This window comes from Beta vulgaris, chromosome 2, assembly GCF_026745355.1.
Source record: "Beta vulgaris subsp. vulgaris cultivar EL10 chromosome 2, EL10.2, whole genome shotgun sequence".
Classification (NCBI taxonomy): domain Eukaryota; kingdom Viridiplantae; phylum Streptophyta; class Magnoliopsida; order Caryophyllales; family Amaranthaceae; genus Beta; species Beta vulgaris.
In genome coordinates, this window is record NC_079203.1 from 21,833,633 (window position 1) to 21,851,947 (window position 18,315).

General features: G+C 35.8%; 1 protein-coding gene across 1 annotated transcript in view; it reads right to left on the bottom strand.

Moving 5' to 3' along the window:
- Window positions 1-18,315, bottom strand: part of LOC104887121 (protein FORGETTER 1) — a 46,273-nt gene that overhangs the window by 14,214 nt on the left and 13,744 nt on the right. The window contains exons 12-25 of the mRNA XM_010671715.4: window positions 18,166-18,309; window positions 17,969-18,068; window positions 17,729-17,860; window positions 13,297-13,367; window positions 13,045-13,223; window positions 12,838-12,931; window positions 7,057-7,154; window positions 6,029-6,164; window positions 5,755-5,861; window positions 2,675-2,770; window positions 2,509-2,596; window positions 2,299-2,413; window positions 264-375; window positions 56-179 (exon numbers count right to left, since the gene is read on the bottom strand). Coding sequence (XP_010670017.2) covers window positions 56-179; window positions 264-375; window positions 2,299-2,413; window positions 2,509-2,596; window positions 2,675-2,770; window positions 5,755-5,861; window positions 6,029-6,164; window positions 7,057-7,154; window positions 12,838-12,931; window positions 13,045-13,223; window positions 13,297-13,367; window positions 17,729-17,860; window positions 17,969-18,068; window positions 18,166-18,309 — 1,596 coding nt within the window. The remainder of the gene's footprint in view (window positions 1-55; window positions 180-263; window positions 376-2,298; window positions 2,414-2,508; window positions 2,597-2,674; window positions 2,771-5,754; window positions 5,862-6,028; window positions 6,165-7,056; window positions 7,155-12,837; window positions 12,932-13,044; window positions 13,224-13,296; window positions 13,368-17,728; window positions 17,861-17,968; window positions 18,069-18,165; window positions 18,310-18,315) is intronic.

An 18,315-nucleotide genomic window follows, 5' to 3' on the forward strand; every position in this document is an offset into this window, starting at 1 on the left:
GTCAACAGATAAATCAAAGTAAAAAGGTGACCGTGACTAATGGAAGAGAGCAAACCTTTGGTTTCCCTTGTAGTTCAATAATATTAGCTTTTATGTCAACAATTCCAGAGTCCAGATTCCCTTCAGTTCGCGCATTTTGAATAATTACATCAAGGATGTTGATAAATAACTCAAAAAGCCTGCATTGAGAATATTACAATATCATAACCCAAATATAATCAGACTACAGCTATTCAGAACAATCTTTAGGATGGAGCCAAGACCTGTTCTGGATCTCAGGAGGCAAGCCTAACAACCGATTGAGAAAACGACCAACATCATTCATGTCTGAGTCAATTATACGAGCAGAAACCTTTCCAGATTCTTTTGCACTACCTTCAGAAGGATAAAACCAAGTCAACAAAATTAAAGTACAATTTAAAACCTTCCATTCACCTACTTGACATAGTAAGCTCCACTCAAATATTTCCAAATTGGAGTCAGAGAAATTGACAAGATTGTTAGACAATATAGTGACCAGCAACAAGTCATGGTTTACAACAAGTGTGCAGGTACTCGAGGCCATTAACCACTATCGCAACTATGGACGTATACAGAGTTACGGTAATGCAAGTCATAACCAGTAATTCTTACACTAGCATAACAATGAAAGAGCACGAAATGGTTTCGTAAAAGAGATCTGTGAATTATGCATACAGCCTATTCAAAATCAACCACTTTCCAACCAACAACACCACCCCCCTGAACAACACTTGTAAATCACGGCCACTAGAGCTACGATATAGAAACATACATGAGATGCCCCTACAACATTCATTGTCATCATGCGAGTTGAGAAACATAATTGCTACCAAATCACGATTCGGGGTTGTCTCCCATAGTTCGAAAATGCGGTTTCGGTCATGATCGTGGTAACGATCACAGAAATGCGGGAAACGGGATGATGCGGTTGTCGTACCGCCAAATATCGGCTTAAAATGAAATATCCCTAGAACCGCTCTACATCTTTACGATGCGGGTAATATCGCTTTGGTAGATTTGAAAACCTTCATGACACGGGTGATATGATACGCTGCGGCCTTGTTTTGACACCATTAGGGATCTTAAATTGGGGTTCATATTGACAACATTTTATGATATTTCACAGAAAAGGCTTTCTCTCCAAACTAATTTTTAAAAGCTTCTGTAAGTTATGATTTGAAGAAACATTAGTAAATCAGCTTTTCAACTTGTATATACACACTCTCTCCCTTTCTCTCCCCCACACCTCTCTACTGAAAGAGGCCAAGCCATAGTTCCTTGCGCCTTGCTGGAAGCAAGCGCATCTCACCACCTATTGTCGGACGTTCTGCCTGTGAGTTGGTTATGATTTTCTTGAATCTCCACGTCCAAGCATGCTTTAAGTTTCTATAACTAAGCCTACAGCATATTAACATTGATGACCAAAATGCAAACTAACAAGAAATAGATGCAACTAGGCTAAGCATGTCGGTGAAAGACAAACCATTTTTTTTGAAGGGATAAGACAATTCATTTTTACGACAACAGCATCTAGATTCTGAAAAGCCTCTTCTTGGTCTCCCATCTAAGGTTTCCTTGATCTAGACGACGACATAGAACCCGAACATTATCTGCCCATGTTGCTAGCCTGAGTGCCTGAGACTCAACTGCCTATAATCAGTCATATCTCCTTCTACAAGGACCCAACTAAAGTGAGGCCAGTGCACACAAAAAGCTAGTTCAAGGGATTATAGTCTAGAACTATGTAATGCCCAAAAGTATAACCCCGCAGATATATGAGGCAACATAAACCGGCTCCAAGATTCCTCTATGCATCAGCACCTTTTTCCGATAGGCAATATCATAGTTATAGGAGATTAACATAAGTCCATTCCTGCAAGATGAAGCTACTGTACAAGATGTTTAGCTCATTGGGACAACAGAACAGGGATCCCATATACCTAGTTCACCTTGTCTCAATGCTCCATGAAATTCTAGCCTCTTAGCCACAATAGATCCTAATATGTTATCTCAAAGTTGACTCATATGTAAAGACCATCATCCATTTAACTCCATGAGAATCCCACTCTTTACCCCGAAAAATGCTCCATCAACAGCATAATGCCCTTATTAGGTTCAGCGGAAGCAAAAAAAAAAATTCCCAAGAGAAGGATCAATAACGAACAAGCAATAGGCCCTGAATTCTTCCTAATTAATTTTGATCTGCATGGATCAGCATGCAGGATGGAAAACGAAAGGAGAAACAAAAAAAAATTAACTAAAAGAGGTACATATTACCTGAGTCCCTAACAATGCCAACAGACACCAGAGCAGCTTTTGCCTTGGATATGAAGTCTTGGATTGATTCTGGATTTTCAGTCGAACATCCAGGGGGGACAACTGGCAAGGAATCCTGTTATTACGAAATAAACCCAAAGTAATAAGGTAGCAAATCAGATCAAGTTGAACATAAAGTATAGCCACACAGATGAATGAGGCAACAAAAACCTGCTCCAGGATTCCTCTATACAACACCATCAGCGCCTTTTTCCCATAGGCACTGTCATAGTTATAGGAGCTCAATGAAAGACCTGCCCTGCAAGATGAAGCTGGGGTATAAGAAGACATTAAGCTCACTGAGAGTCTGAGACTACAGATCAGAAATTCCATATACCTGCGGTCCCCTTGTGTTAATGCCCCAAGAGATTCTAGCCTCTTTGCCACGATAGATGCAAATCGTCTTTCACCACCAAGATCAGTAAAGAGGAGTCTGCAAGCAATAAAACACAGGTGAATTAGTTCTTTCAACTACTTGATGGAAGTTCATAATATATTGTTGATTTCAAATCGTTAGGGAGTTTATTTTAATGAGAAAAAATTCGAGAGCATATCTCGTTATAATATACAACTTTGATTGCTAACAGAAATAATTGACTATCAATAGTGCATTATCATTCTGGTGTTAACTATAAATTTAGTCTGAGGAAGGACAAAAGAAGAAAACTAAATTATCAAATAGAAGAAGTGCTTTATCTCTTCACTATCTTACTACTGTGCAACTGAAAGTCAACAGGCAACTAAGGCTATGTTCACCTTCACCTTATTACGAGAACTTACACCAAACTTGATCAGAAAGATTCAGACGAGACTAAGTCATCTTATTTAAGGTGAAGAGAACATAGCCTGATAGAAAGCCACAAAGAGTTGACTACTAAAGCTTTATCTATCACTTTATAGCACTAAAACTTAATAATTAAAGAAATTGCACAAGAGTAGTTTGCACAACATATAAGCCCCAATCTAGAAAGAAAGAGGTTTGTCAAACCTCTTACCGCCTTCCCCACTCTTGCCTATCGAATAATCATGAAACCTTTTGCTTACCTGAGCAGACATGGCTGAAGCGGGTACCATTTCATTAAAAACGCCTTCCCTTTACTAGCAAAAGCCCAAAAATCTCTCTTCTTCACACCATCTATTTAAGCTTCAATTTTTCTTAATAGGTATACACTTCAATTTCTAGATATAGGGCTTCAGTCGCAACACCCAAATCCTAAAAAAAATCCATTTTTAAAAGGTTGTAGTTAAAGTTGGAATGTGGAGGTTATCAATGCAGATCGTGCACCACTGCGGATTAAAATGCATTGAAATTGTAATTTGCAACGTGCGGACAAATACGAGATTCTCGAGAATGCGGGGGAGGGTAAATTGGTGACACAGCATCAAATACATAGCACAATCATATTATGGAAGATTTGGCCATATTATGGAAGATTGGCCATACTATGTCACAAGTCTACTTCGTTAAAAATAATTAATATGTAAATACGACTTAAGCACCACTGACGTGAGTTTTCAAAGAAATTCATGGATATAAGCCATGATACATTCTATCACATCCACTACAAGCCACCTCCGCAATAACAAACAAGTGTAATGTCAGTGGTGCTGGGGTAAGGAATGGTTTCAGATGGTTTAGGTGAAAATTGAGGCCTGATGGTACTACATTCTGTGTAGTTGTTAGCTCAAAAACTAGTTCAGAAGGTGGTCCTGCTGACAAGGGAAAGAAAGACAATGTCGGTAGCTTAGACAATGAAACAAATTCCTTCGAGGGAAATGATTATCTAGTATTTTTTTTTAAGTCCTTATATTATCTTAAATAGGTAAATCAATCATCTGTCCAAGTGCATCCGACCTTAATCACATTTCTAGCATCAAAAAGAAATGATGAGATATTGAGGTAAATGACGGGAGAAGAAGCCTCATATCTTGAAACTCCCAAGTCCCAACATCAACTGACGGTATGATATGCACTTCAACAAACCACACGAGGCTTGATAAAGGAAGCAGGACTATAACTATCTAAAGCTAACCTTCAAATGCAGCATAGGGCACAATTTCAGTAACAAACTTGGACGCAAAACGCTGAAGGTCCTTTGGAGCCTATATGCAAGGTGAAGTGCACTTCATCATTTTCTTTGGACTAACAAAATTTCAAAGAGTACCCAAATCATAAATTCTATCGCAACAAAAATTAGAAGTATATAACTCCAAAATCTTCAATGAAATTAATACATGAAGAACAAATTACATTGTCCCAGACTTAGTAATGACCAAGATAAGAAGGCAGAAGTTTTAAATTACAAAAATTAGAATGAGAATATATGCACGCAAATGAACTTTTTGAGCAAAAAAACAAGGTTTATGTGGTTCACCACCAAGTGTATATTTTATTTTTTTTCCTCTTCCCCAAAAGATATACAGTGGTGGCGTTCCTGAGATATCAAAATCACCAGATGAAGGGAGTGTCCGATATGATAGAGCCTGCGCCTCAATTAGGCTCGTCTAAGAATGCTTTTAAAACTATGTAAAACCTCAAGAAGGTGTCAAGTGAGATCAATTTTGGCCCACTTCATGATTAATTAGTAAAATCAAAAGCTAGGCCCGTACAATTGCTCAACGAACCATATGTTTCGAATTATTCGACTGAGATTATAAAATATATCAAAAACTCAAAAAAAAAAAAAAACAATAGATTTCCTTTCCCATATTTAATTTGGTAACAACTGGGATAGGTTTATTCACAATTTTGAAATCTTATCTAATTGTCGAGAACAAGGCTTCCCTTCTTGTCGACTTAGTTTTGTTCAAGGACTTTTTGTCCTCGAAATGCATTATCCTACTCATACCTCTCAAGAAGACTTTCTTTTATCTAAAAATTCTTCCCCATAATAAGCTAGATGGATATGTATTTGGTTACTTATCAGCTGCTAAGTGAAATCTAATGCAGGAAATCTTAGCTAAACTGTATACATATTGCCATATTGGGCATGGACTTGGACGTCTACCATTACATCTAGAGATAACCCTTCTCCAATTTCATCATTGGTGCCTGTCTTGGAATAGCAGGAGACCGAAACCCATAACAGTATAATCTTTGCAGCATTAACGAATAGGAAAACACTGATACGGAGAACGGAGAACGTAGAACCTGCCATTTTAAGGGAGGTGTTGAAAACAAAAGACAGATATATACGTCACTCATACTGCACGATTCTACATCTCAAATCCACCCCTACTCAGGTCCTTCTAATCCCTGATAAAGTATTTATTATCAACCATGTCCTTTTCACACACAACCAGTTACTATAACATAAAAACAGATCGAATAGGCTCTTAATCTTTCAGCAACATTAGACCTTTTCTTAAATCTGAAAGGATAACATATGAAGATATTAAAAAAAAATGAATTAATACCTGTATTCAGGAGCAGAGGCTTGATTTGATCGATGGGTCCTGCCAAACTGCTGAATTGCTCTGTCAGCACTCCATGGGAGTTCTAACGTTAAGTGAACCCTCCTCCTCTGACACAAAAAAAGGTTATGAACCGGAATTGTTAGCTATGATCCATTATCTGACATGTCACATCTCAGTAAAAGTCAAACAAGGATGCCACTGTTATTTATTTAGCATTGCAGGTGTTCATCAAACACATAAAATACAAGACTATTATGCATACTCAGTTGTATACCTGATTTATAGCCCTCCTATCTGCTTGCAGAGAAACACCAGCTGACCCAGCTTCAGATATGATAGCCACAAACTTTTTACCATCCATGAAAAGCTGCTTCTCATGCATATTCACCATCTCCATGGACACGTCTTTCCTAAAGCAAAAGAAAAAGAGAGAGAAATTACAATTCAAGACAAGCCTCTTTTAACCCAGAATTCTGTTGCACATGGATTTTAGCAAATGCACAAATATAGAAAATAACCTCTTCTCTTGCCAGATTGCCAAATGAAATTATAGTAAGTGACGAACATTTTAGGGCTCTAAGGATGATGAGTTGCATCAACAAAATATACATGTTTGAATCTTATTTGGAGAACTTACAAATGAAACTTCACTAGCAATTAGTAGAAGAGTTACAAACTAGAGTCCTCAACTTGAGCATAAAAACAAAACTATCCTTAAAAATTAAAAAACATAGCAATCCCAGCAAGCAACAGAGAAGATACCATAAGCAAGAGCTGGTTCACATTCTTCGCGTCTCCTGCCCCACTAGAGAGACGTATGAATAACAAGATGAAACATTCAAAATATCGATCTTATTTTCCAACATTAAAACACGGAGAAGTTCTAATCAGAATAAAGACTAAAGAGGAAGAGCAAAGGTCCTTAGAAACAGACATAGAAGCATCCAGGCTTTGATTTCTTGGTTTCCAATTAGCATTCTTCTTCCTAGAATGAGTTTAGGTGAGATGCGTTAATTCTATCGCGATAAAACAAAAGCTTGCAAGATTGATTGCAAGGTCATTACCAGCTTGTGTATTATTAAATTACATATTTTATGGATTATTAAATTACATTGGGGAGACACGAAATACACCCCTTCGAGATAAACAATATTTTTTAGTGTAATTCATTCCATCCATATAATGGATACTGGGCAACAAGCCCCCTAAAAAGAGGACATTTGCTTGGTTTTATATGAGGATATTTATAAGTATTTAAAGAGAATGGGTTTCCAGATGAAACTAAGGTCTATGCACACTTACGTATTCCGTGCCTGATAGGTGACACCTTTACCACACGAGGCCCGAACAAGCATGCCCCGCCTTCCTGTTATTTCTGCAACATTATCAGGTCCACCCAGCTGCACATTAAGTCAAAAGTAAACCCATATCCCTTAAAATAACTAATAATGGCTCTGGCTATAGATCAACATTTGAAATGATTCCACAATCACAAGAGAGTACAGAGAGAGGGAGAGAGGAAGAGAGCCTATAAATTCACACGGAAGAACGATATGACAATAAAGTAGAATCTAGACATTTTTTGAGAGAAAAAGTTGTTTAACACCAGTTCTTAACTTTGGGCACATGAAACCAGCATACAATTTGTAGTAAACTGTTGATGTTTTTACTCAGTCCTATTAGTTAGCAACCCTCCCCGATGTCAATCAGATAAGTTTGCATAATGTGGTCAAATTTGTTTATGAACTTCAACTAGTTTTTTTTCAATTTTGGGGGGGAGGGGGGGGGTGCTGGACGAGAGGGTTTATGGCTGCAACAACAACAAGAGAAATAGTAATGTCGTGCCCTGGCAAATACCACTTACCACTGCCCTGAATAAGATAGCTAATGCGACTTGGATGCTAAATTGTGGCCACCGATCTGTTCCCCAAAGTTAACACTGACACATTGACTCGAATGCACTTCTGGATGAATGTTTAGAGCCACAAACTTATGCACAAATCAGAAGGAGGAGAACATAAGAGAATGAAGGAAATTGATCTTGTGTACACTTTCAGTCCATAAAGACTGAAAAAGTAGCGACAAATGGAGTGTCGCAACAGCTACATAATAAATGTAATTACAGCGCTTATGGCAATCATCAAATAGAATAAGTAATTCAAGACCTCATTGTAACTCCAAAGCAAATAAACACCTCAACAAGCATCTTAAATTAGATGTTACAAATCATTTAGACATTTAGGCAATAAAGAAGCGCTTACAGAAGATGAAATTTAAATTAAGAGCAAAAACAGAGTTGTTCACAACCGGTTGCGCACCTGTACACGACCGGTCGTGCGGATCTGCGGGAATGTGCACAGAAGGAGACAGTTTTCCTAAACTAAACAACATGCAAACGATATAAGGCTGTTCAGCCAATATTAACGGCAACGCATTAGGGGTAGGGAGACGAGAGAAGGAAAACAAGGAATCTGACAATTAGTTACTGAAGACACGTGGAATAAGACTATAATGTTCAGCAAATTGAAGGTATGAAAGAAGATTTACGTTTTGTAACATAAGCATGGTGATAACATAGAAGATTTACGTAATCCTGCCATTCCTTCATTTCTAATAGGTCTCTTTTGTATATGCCGCGTAGAGAAAGTGATGGTTGCATATACGGTGTAGTAATAGCAACATCTCGCCGGTGTTTACGACACGCCTAACAGCTATTGCGGTAACATATTGAGAAAATCCACTTTATCATTATAAAACCATATTTTGCATCCATTGCGGTGTGATTAAAAAAATTATCAATATCCGCTTTGTCAGCATCATTTGAGCATTCTGTAAAACATTCTTTAGATCATAACTTAAAAGTATACTTTCTGTAAAACAAATACTTTCTTTAGAACTACATTCATATAGGCATTCCATTGTGTTGCGCAATCCATCTACACACACAATTCTATCCATCCTCCAACACTTTCATTCTTCATCTTTCATTTTCAATTTTCAATATTAAATGAAAAAAAACAAATGGATTTCAAAAACTTCTAAGCCCAATCAAAATCAATAGAGACCCATCATGCATCCATGTAAGGTTAAGCCCATCATCCAATCATCCAGGCTATCCTATCCAATCTAATTGATAGATCTCACATGCATCCATGTATACCCAATCTAGTCCACTGTCTAGTTGAGTACATGCATCCATACATTTATGCACTTGCATATATCCAAATCCTCTTCCAAATTCCAATGAATCCAAATCCTTAACCCAACTTCTATTTTAGAAATTTGTTTTTGAAAACAAGCAACTGGAGTCCAATGCGATCTTTGAGTCACAGATCATTCGAAAGCAAGAAATTTTTTTTCATTAATCACACTGGCCCAGGTTAATTTTTCTCAAAGTCGGGCTTCCTGCATCCATTTCTCCTATATCCAAATCAAACCCCTAAAAGTTGTGATCTCCGAACTCTACCCTGGACCCTAATATTTTCGAAATCAATCTTCACAAGTCAAACTATCTCAAAGCCTTGCATAAACTTACCTTGCATCGCATTACATATATTGATATATACTTCTAGGCGTATGACTACATATACATACATCATTCTTTACATTACATGAATTATAGGCTACATCATATTTACAGTGCATGTAGCGTTGCATACATATCATTTCACATCCTTAGACACGGGATCCTACCATTAGTCATTGAGTCATATGCGCTTTTAAGCCGACAGCTTATAGGTCAAATCATTTATTTTCCATACACTAGCACTCACACCTTGGGGTATAGGCATGTCCTCTTAATTACTTTATAGGCAAGTCCTATTAATTACTTTATAGGCATGTTTGCGTTCTAAAGGTCTGATCATTCCACCGAGTGAAAAACGCTATATGGATTACATTCCGCAGATGAACAAGAGCTTTATACGAGATGACCATAGAAGGAAGCGAGCGAGCATTCCAAAGATTATTCCACCAACTAGTGAAGGACTATATACGGGGTATCTTCCACAGATGAGCAAGGGTTCTAAATGAGACAACCATCGGACAAATCAAGCGCGCAATCTAGACGACAGCAGATTAAACAAATTTCTTGTATTTTTTCTTATAGTAAATGAATTGTTTAAGTTATTTCATGGGATGAACGAATTTCCTAAAATCTATTTACAAGATAGATGAGATTCCTAAAATCATCTTCCATAGGATAAACGCATTTCCTAAAAGTACATTTCATAGGATAAACGCATTTCCTAAAATCAATTTCATACGATAAACTCATTTCCTAAAATTATTTCATAGGATAAACGCATTTCTAAAAATCATTTTCGGTAGGATAAACGAATTTCCTAAGTTTTCATTTTTACAATAAACGGATTTCTTAAACGTGTTTATATATTGCTAACACGTCTCCATCTAGGATAATTTGAATTGATTGTATTTATGGTCTAGCGACTTAAGCTTGTTTTGCAGGTTTGTATGATAAAAGAACAATGTAGATTGCAAAACATATGATTGTTCTCCTACCCAACCTCGTATATTTTGACTTTCGGTTTTTCAAACATCAAAGTGGGAGCTTCTATAAACACGTAAGTCTTTCTCACTATTTTATTACCCGATGATAATAAAGAACGAGTCTAGAATAAAATATTTTAAGCCTCTAACCTATTTTCCTAACCTCGCTTTTGAAAACCTTTTTAAATATAGTTTTACAAAAGCCTGTTTTCTAAAATTCTTTTTCTATAAGTTAGTTTTATAATTATCTGAAATATTTTCAAAATATCTTTTATAAGAATCCATTTTTTATGCCAGATTTAGCCTTTGCATATGTATATATGCATCGCTTGGTTTTGGCAACTTGATTTTTCAACTCTCATTCACATATGACTCACACCTCATAATTTATCACTTATACTAATCTCCTTACCTCATACACGCCTAACACTACATTTTCATCCTGCTAATACTACTCTCTCTCCTATTCTAATCCCACAACAGATAGAAGCTCATATCAATCCAAAGACACCTAACACTTCTTCCTAATTCTTATCTCACCTATTATTATTTACCAAGATAAAAATCCACATCTACGTTCACCATAATATAATAACAAAGATCTCACGCCGACTCCTCTCTCTCTCAACTCCTAATAATCATTGCCTAACCCTCCTCACCAATCATTGCGCATCTCACACTACATACACTAATACATCTACTTCTCATTCAACCCATTTTTCTACCTTTGTATAACATTCCCTCACATATATATGTATACTACACTTAAAACAATTCTTGCGCATCATTATCAGTATCACCATCACGTTACATCACCACTTCATTCTCATAATCCAACGCCATATAACGCAAACGCAATACATATTTTAATAGGCTCGTAAGCAATTCGATCTAAGATCCATGCAAATAATCAACCCACGGAGGTATAAATTTTTAAGGGTCCTTTAATTAATTTTATTCTTTTTTATTGAAGGTACTAATATTCTTTTCATAAGGTAGATTCAATGATACAAGGAACGAAAGTCGACGAGAAACGTGGTACGGAAACAGGTACGGGAAACGCTACCTTGGGTGAATCGGTCCGATGGGTACAAAAATATTATAGTACTTTTTATGTTATATTATTTTTTAATGATTGTGGACCAATGTCCAATAAAACCTTTTATCTGATTTAAAATTCTAAAAGTATCTAGTTGAAAAGAAGTGTTAATAAGTAGATAGAATACACTACCAAAAAAAAAGTAGAAAGAACTAAAAATTTTGAAAAACCTCAATAAAATATAAGTCCACGTGACTTTTGAGTTATGATAAAATCATAAAATCTTTCATCAATGATTTAAGGGAAAGAAAGAATACAACTGTACTACAATATCACATGCTGAAATAATTTTCTTTCTAAAAGAAAAAGCAACTACTACTCTGTCTTTGTCTTCCATATTCTCTCTCTTTGCTATTTCTCTCCTCTATCTATAGTGGTCGAAGGATTAGCCGACGACGTTTACACCAACAAAATCATACCTCTCCGGCAATTTCTCTCTTAACTGCCAAAGAATATGAACAAAACAAGTGCATCCTGGTGCAAATGAGGGGCAATTGACTGGTTTAGTGCTAAGGTAAGGCCGAGTTGCTTGAAGCTAGCTCTCTTGATTACATTTCCCCGGAAAGACGGGGGAGTTCATGATGTACCTGGGTACAAATCAGCCAATAAAAAAAAAGACAACTCGAAGCGAGTTCAATCGACGGATGGACCTGTACTACCAATGCTGACTAGAATAAAACAAGACTATATTTTTTTTCGGGTGGCACAGGTTTTCAAAGCAGGCAGATTGTATCGGCGTGGGGCCTCAAAAATTGGAACGCGGTCATCACTGATTTGATGCGCGACTTCGTGCAATCGGGTCGCGTTTGTTTCGCGATCTGGAACGAACGATCCAAATCGGAAAACGTGGCTCCGTCTCGCATTCCTTGTATCACTGGGTAGATTGTTAACGAATTCATGCGATTGTAAATATATAAATGTATTATACTAAATCCCTGCACATATTTTCTTTTTCAGATATAATTTTTTAATGATCATTCGATTATTTTTCTACCTTGTTTATTTTTGCTAATCAAGACATAAATAAATATTCTAATATCTAAGTTAGATAATTTGGACAATTGATTCGGGAACCTAGTAATTTGATACTGTCAAAAATTAGTCTTTTGTGTTTAATGAACCAACGTATATTAATTTTTAGGGTGCTTGATATATATTGTTTGGTTATTTAATTGAATAAAACTAGATATATGAATTGTATTTAGTAAAGGCCGGCAATATAATTCTTCTGTAAGATTGACCCCGCGAGGGAAAAAATGGTTATCATTTAGCTAAAATGGATTGCATATATATATATATATATATATATATATATATATATATATATATATATATATATATATATATATATATATATATTAAGCCTTGACTCATCAATTCAAGGTCTCAAGAAATACCACAAACCAAACATCAAATGATAACAACAAAGAAGAGAACAACTCCTGAGAGGAGAAAGTGCAATATGATAAGATTACCTGATCAATAATGTCATCTAGTGGATTGTTCGGAAGATCCAAGGACCGAATAATCTCCATAATCTTCGTTTTCCGTTCCACAGCTCCTTCATACCTAAATCCAAATTTTAAATGACATCTCCAAATGGAAGGGGAACCACCAGAAACAAATACAAAAAAACGACCAAAGAAGCACAATAGACAAGAGAAGCAGGGAGGTTTCAAAACCTCTTTGTGAGTTCTTCTATGTAGACACGCCTTGCTTGTAGATACTCTTCTGTCTTTTGCTGGCATGAATTACATGTCCATCCCTCAGATACATCTGCTACATCTGCTACAGGTGGTTCTAGACAAGAAGGGTGGAGTAATTGGCCACAACAGGCACATTTGAGCAATTTCTTTCTATCCTGTTGCAATAATGTAAAGAAGTAAATAATAATCAAAAGATTGCATATTATGTAAAGATTCAAAGTAATTTACCTCTTCTCCATTACAAATGTCACAGATCTGAAACTCATCATCAGATTCAGTAGATTCATTGCCAATATCAGCTGCATGTGCCAAAGCAGACAACATTGGACATTGGAGTAAGAGATAACCGAATGTGTCACAACTATCAATGATACTAGAGTAGAGTTCTATTTACTAACACAAAGGACTACACTACTGATATTAGTAAATAACTTCTCATATTTTACACTTAGATATGAAAATATCTATGAATTTGTAATTTTTATACAGTTAGATTAGTATTGAAATATATCCTAAAACAAGATTTATTCACAGAATATTTAAATAGTTTTAATATAATGAATCAAATTATATAAGAATCACAAATTACATTTGATATTTTTCATTTATACAATTATCTAATAAGTCCTAGAGTATTAGGAGAAAGATAATATGAGAGTTTAAATATAACAAATATTCATATAAACATGATTTTCGTAGTGGAAAGTAATTTAAATAAAAATTATTAAAAAAATAATATAAATACCATTTGATTTGTTCTTAATCTATTTCAAGACGAGATTTATTAATGTCATACTCCCTCCGTTTCCTAAAGATCTTCCCTCTTTCCGTTTAAGTGCGTTTCCAAAAAATCTTCCCTCTTATACTTTATTCCTTATTTGGAATTTTTTTTTTCCCCTTTTCACCCTCTCATGTCCCTATCATATGGTCCACCATTACATTATTAATTCAATTTTACTCCCTTTCTCTCTCCTACTTTAATCCCTTTTTATTTGTTTATTTATCTTAGCCCCTTTCTCTCTCCTACTTTAGCCACCCCACACAAATGGATCCTCCTTGGTATCTGTAGGAATAGTAACAAGGAAGATCTTTAGGAAACGGAGGGAGTACTAGCATAAATATAAATAATAGATCAAGTTTCAAAATATTAATGAAAAGAAAATGAAAGAATATTATATTATTATAATATTATGTATCAACTATCAATTAAATTATAATATACCTTGTTAGTCATTCACAATTAAGATTGTTACTTATATCTGGAGTTGTTTTTTCAACGTGAATATTAACATAAATCTATAGGGTTCCGTTCCATTGAGAGCAATCGTAACATGAGAACGTGAGAACACTTTGTACTAATCTTTTTTAAATTTTAGCCAATATGTAATCCTTTTTGGCTAAAGGGTAACCAATTATCCCTTGCAAGGCAGTCTTTCTGAACCAAATTTGAGTCCCTCTAAACTTTATTTGGCTCATAAAGTAGTGGCTCTTGTTTTACAAGCTCTTGGTTTTTCTCCATATGTTCATAAGCCCGAATATGTTACTTGTTTAAGGATGGTGGATTGAAAGAGAGACATGCATCACCATTTGAAGAGCCCAAGTTTTGTTTGGGTATCAAGCATGGTTGTAAACAAAAGCCCAAGTTTTGTTTGGGTTTCTATTTTTCTATTTGCTTTTGTTGTTTTATTTTAAGCATATAATGAAGCGTAGAGATTACTTGTAATATTTAGGCAGGTGTTAGTATGTTAGGCGTGTGATTGGGAGGTATTTAGGCTCATCATATGCTGGTTTAACAAGCTTTGTAACAGCACATTGATTAAGCATCAATTAAAGCATGATTTAAGGGGGTTTTGTAACTCCCAAAGGCTGTCCAAGTTGGACGATTTTTAGGGTGTTTTTTTGGAGTGTTTTTGCTGTCCTTGCTGCTCCTATATCATATGTAAGGAGAGCTTATGATATGAGAAAGATGAGATTTTGAGTGATTATAAAAAAAAAAAACCTAGAATATTCAAGTTTAAGCTTTGAGTGTGTCTAAGTAAAAACTTACTCTCATTAGTTATTACTTGGAGTGAGTTCTTGAGTGATAAGCTTAGGAGAGGTTGAGTGGGTCTTGCCTCCAGCCTAAAACCTCAAATCATTGAGTTAGTCCTTGTGATTTGGTCCTATCCTTGTTTTTGAATGATTTCAAGTGCTCTTGTGAGTGTTCTATACTCCTTAAGTTTAGATAACACTTTGGAGTTGTCTTAGACTTACATCACTTTCAAAAGAAATACAATTTTCAGGAAAAATGATTACCATACAATATCTTAAAGAGAATCGAAATTTTACGAAAATGGATTATAATTCCCTGTTCTCACATTCTCATCTAAGAGTTGTTCTCATGTGAACTTCATTCTAAATATATATAATAAATTAACAAACAACTTAGCGAAGGCAAAAATGCAAGGTGTAAAGTGGTCTCATCTAAACTAGACACAATGTATTAACTCTACCGAGTTTTATAAAACCAACACTCCCTATCTTTTTATGTTTGAAGAGGGAAGATTTTACCAACGACTATAAATTATCATCATTATATACGCAATTACATTATGAATTGGTGATCATTACTCCCTCCATCCCATTATATAGTGTTTATTTCTCATTTTGCATGGAAATTAATGTAAGTGGTACATGAAATAATAAGCAATTAATAATTTGGGGGGAAAAACTGATTTCAGGAGAGAGAATGGAGAATTATGGATGAAAGACCATTATATTTATGACTAATTGAACCCTTAAGAAAGAAAAAGAACTAATTCTAAGAAGCAAATAGATGATGTTGGCACGTTTTTTCAAGCAAGTTAAGGAAAACATAGAATGAAAAAAGGAAACAAGAAAAACATTTTGGGGCCTTAGTTTTAAAAGGGCAAGGCACACCACGGCGCAAGGTGAAAGGCACATGCATCTCGTAGTCGAGGCGCACCTTTGATGCGAAAACCCTTACAAATCATTTATATAACAATTTCTATTATAAAGAAACATAATAACTATTATTAAAGATGCATAAAAGGACTTAAGAAAGTATAATTCATCACTGAACTACCGCAAAAGTTGAAAAGTACAAAGTCTACAAACAAAAAAAAGGTAGAAAGAAAAGCAAACATAGTTTCTTATTTATTCTTATTCCATTTTCATTTTTGGTATTAATTTTTTGGTGAAAGGGCTCAAATATAAGCATAAAATAAACAAGGTTTAAAAATCAAAAGAATAAGAGGGAAGGGGGGGAATCACGTGACTAGCTATATAATAGAGGGTGGGTAGTGGGTACCTTTGTGAGCCACGTGAACAAAGGGAAAGGAGAAAAGAAAGAGCACAACACAAACTTAAGTAGACGTGGAGAGGTTAAGCAAGAGTGCTTAAGTAGACTTGTCACCAGCCACTTTTGTCCTATCCACAAGCACCAATTTGGTGGTATTCCTTCCCAATTCACGAATTAGGGTTCTATATAATTTGGGAGTTCAAATGAGGTAAATTCATGCAGCTAACTAAGGGGTTTTATTTGTCTTTGCATGATAAAGACTCGGTAAGATTTACTTTGAAAAAAAGGTTTTTGTATGATTTAAGCTCATATCTCCTTTTTCCCTCGCCTCGTCTCCAATAGGCGTGTGCCTTCATTCCCTCTCGTTTTGCGCTGCAATTGGTTTGTTGGGAGGCGTTTTGGCCCGCGCCTCTACTCACTTGGCCCTCTAGCGCACTTTTTGAACCTAAGTTTGGGACACCCAAAAAGGAATAAAAGCACTATATTATAGGATGGAGGGAGTAATATGTAATTACATATACTAATGGTCAAAAAAGCTACGCGTTGGAAACTTTGAGAAAGCAACTCGGAACAAAGGCTACGGATGGAGTATATGATTGATAACTATTAAAACTTATCTTAATACAAGTCACTAAAATGTGGAAGAGATCATCTTGATTGAGATCACCACATATGTTAAATGTAAAACTTGAAAATTACTCACACAAGATATGACAATAACAACCAATGCGATACATTGCATGAAGATCAAAATTGGTGGAGTTAAAAACTTGGTTTAATTGCTAAAGAAATGAATTGCTACACCCTACAATCAACAAGGAATTTATTTAAAACTTAGTTGTAGCAAACAATAAGAGTCCTAGATGCAACACCCCAAATAGGGGGAAAAAACCAAGAGCAATTCTACCCATAGGCTTTGACCATAAGTGTTCTACAGCTAAAAGTAATATCGACACCTCCCTCACACAAAATTTATTACAAAGCCTCATGAGTCAAATGTGGGATAACAAGGACATCACTCAGCAGTTTATAGTTTATACAATGTGCAAACTATTGTTTTGCACAGTGTTACCAAATTCGCTATCTAATTCTAATTCGCCTTTTGAATTCGCCAATTTGCCCAAAATGAGCAAAAAATAAACCAAAATCGACCATAACTTGCTTTTCTCAATTCGCGATTCGCGGGGGAATTAGGGAATTAGGTAACACTGGTTTTGCATTTAAATTTTCTATTTATAGGAAGGGTATAATCAAGCCAAACTGTCAACGTATGAAACAAGGCCAATGTGTAAAGAGGTAAGAACATTCCATACAAATTTTGGCATGAATGAATTCAAGTACTAGGTTTAAGAAGCTCACATTCCGATTCATCAAAGCTTTCTTCATCACTTTCAGCCTTCCATTTAGCAACTTTTCTCACTCGCCCTTTGAATGAAATATCAGGATTTGCTGAGCGTCGCTTCCGCGGAAGTTCCTTCTCACCTTCATCATCTGCTAAATATGATTCACAGTTAAATAATCAAATACGACCACTCAGAAACTTAAGAGGAAGACAAGAAAACAAGGCAAACCAGTTAAAAAAAACATATATTTGTAGACCTGGAATAGGTTCAGGCTTTTCAGGTAGAGGATAATTTTCTTCAACAAATTTCAGTAGCAGCTCACGAGGCCCAGAAACAAAGTCATCAAGTTCAAGGCCCTATTCCAAAATGAATAGAGAGGTGAATACAATTAGACAGTTGGAAATCGAGTCACATGACACTACAAAGAAGAAAAAGCCACACAAAAATACACACATATTTTGTAACAGCTTCCTCTGTTCGTGCCTCTCCCGTACTCTGAAGGCCAACAACCACACATTTACTCTCTCCCAATGCTTGCTTAGCAAGTTTTACAACTGTTGGGACTTTAGCTGACATGCACAGGTGTCTAAAGAATCGCTACAG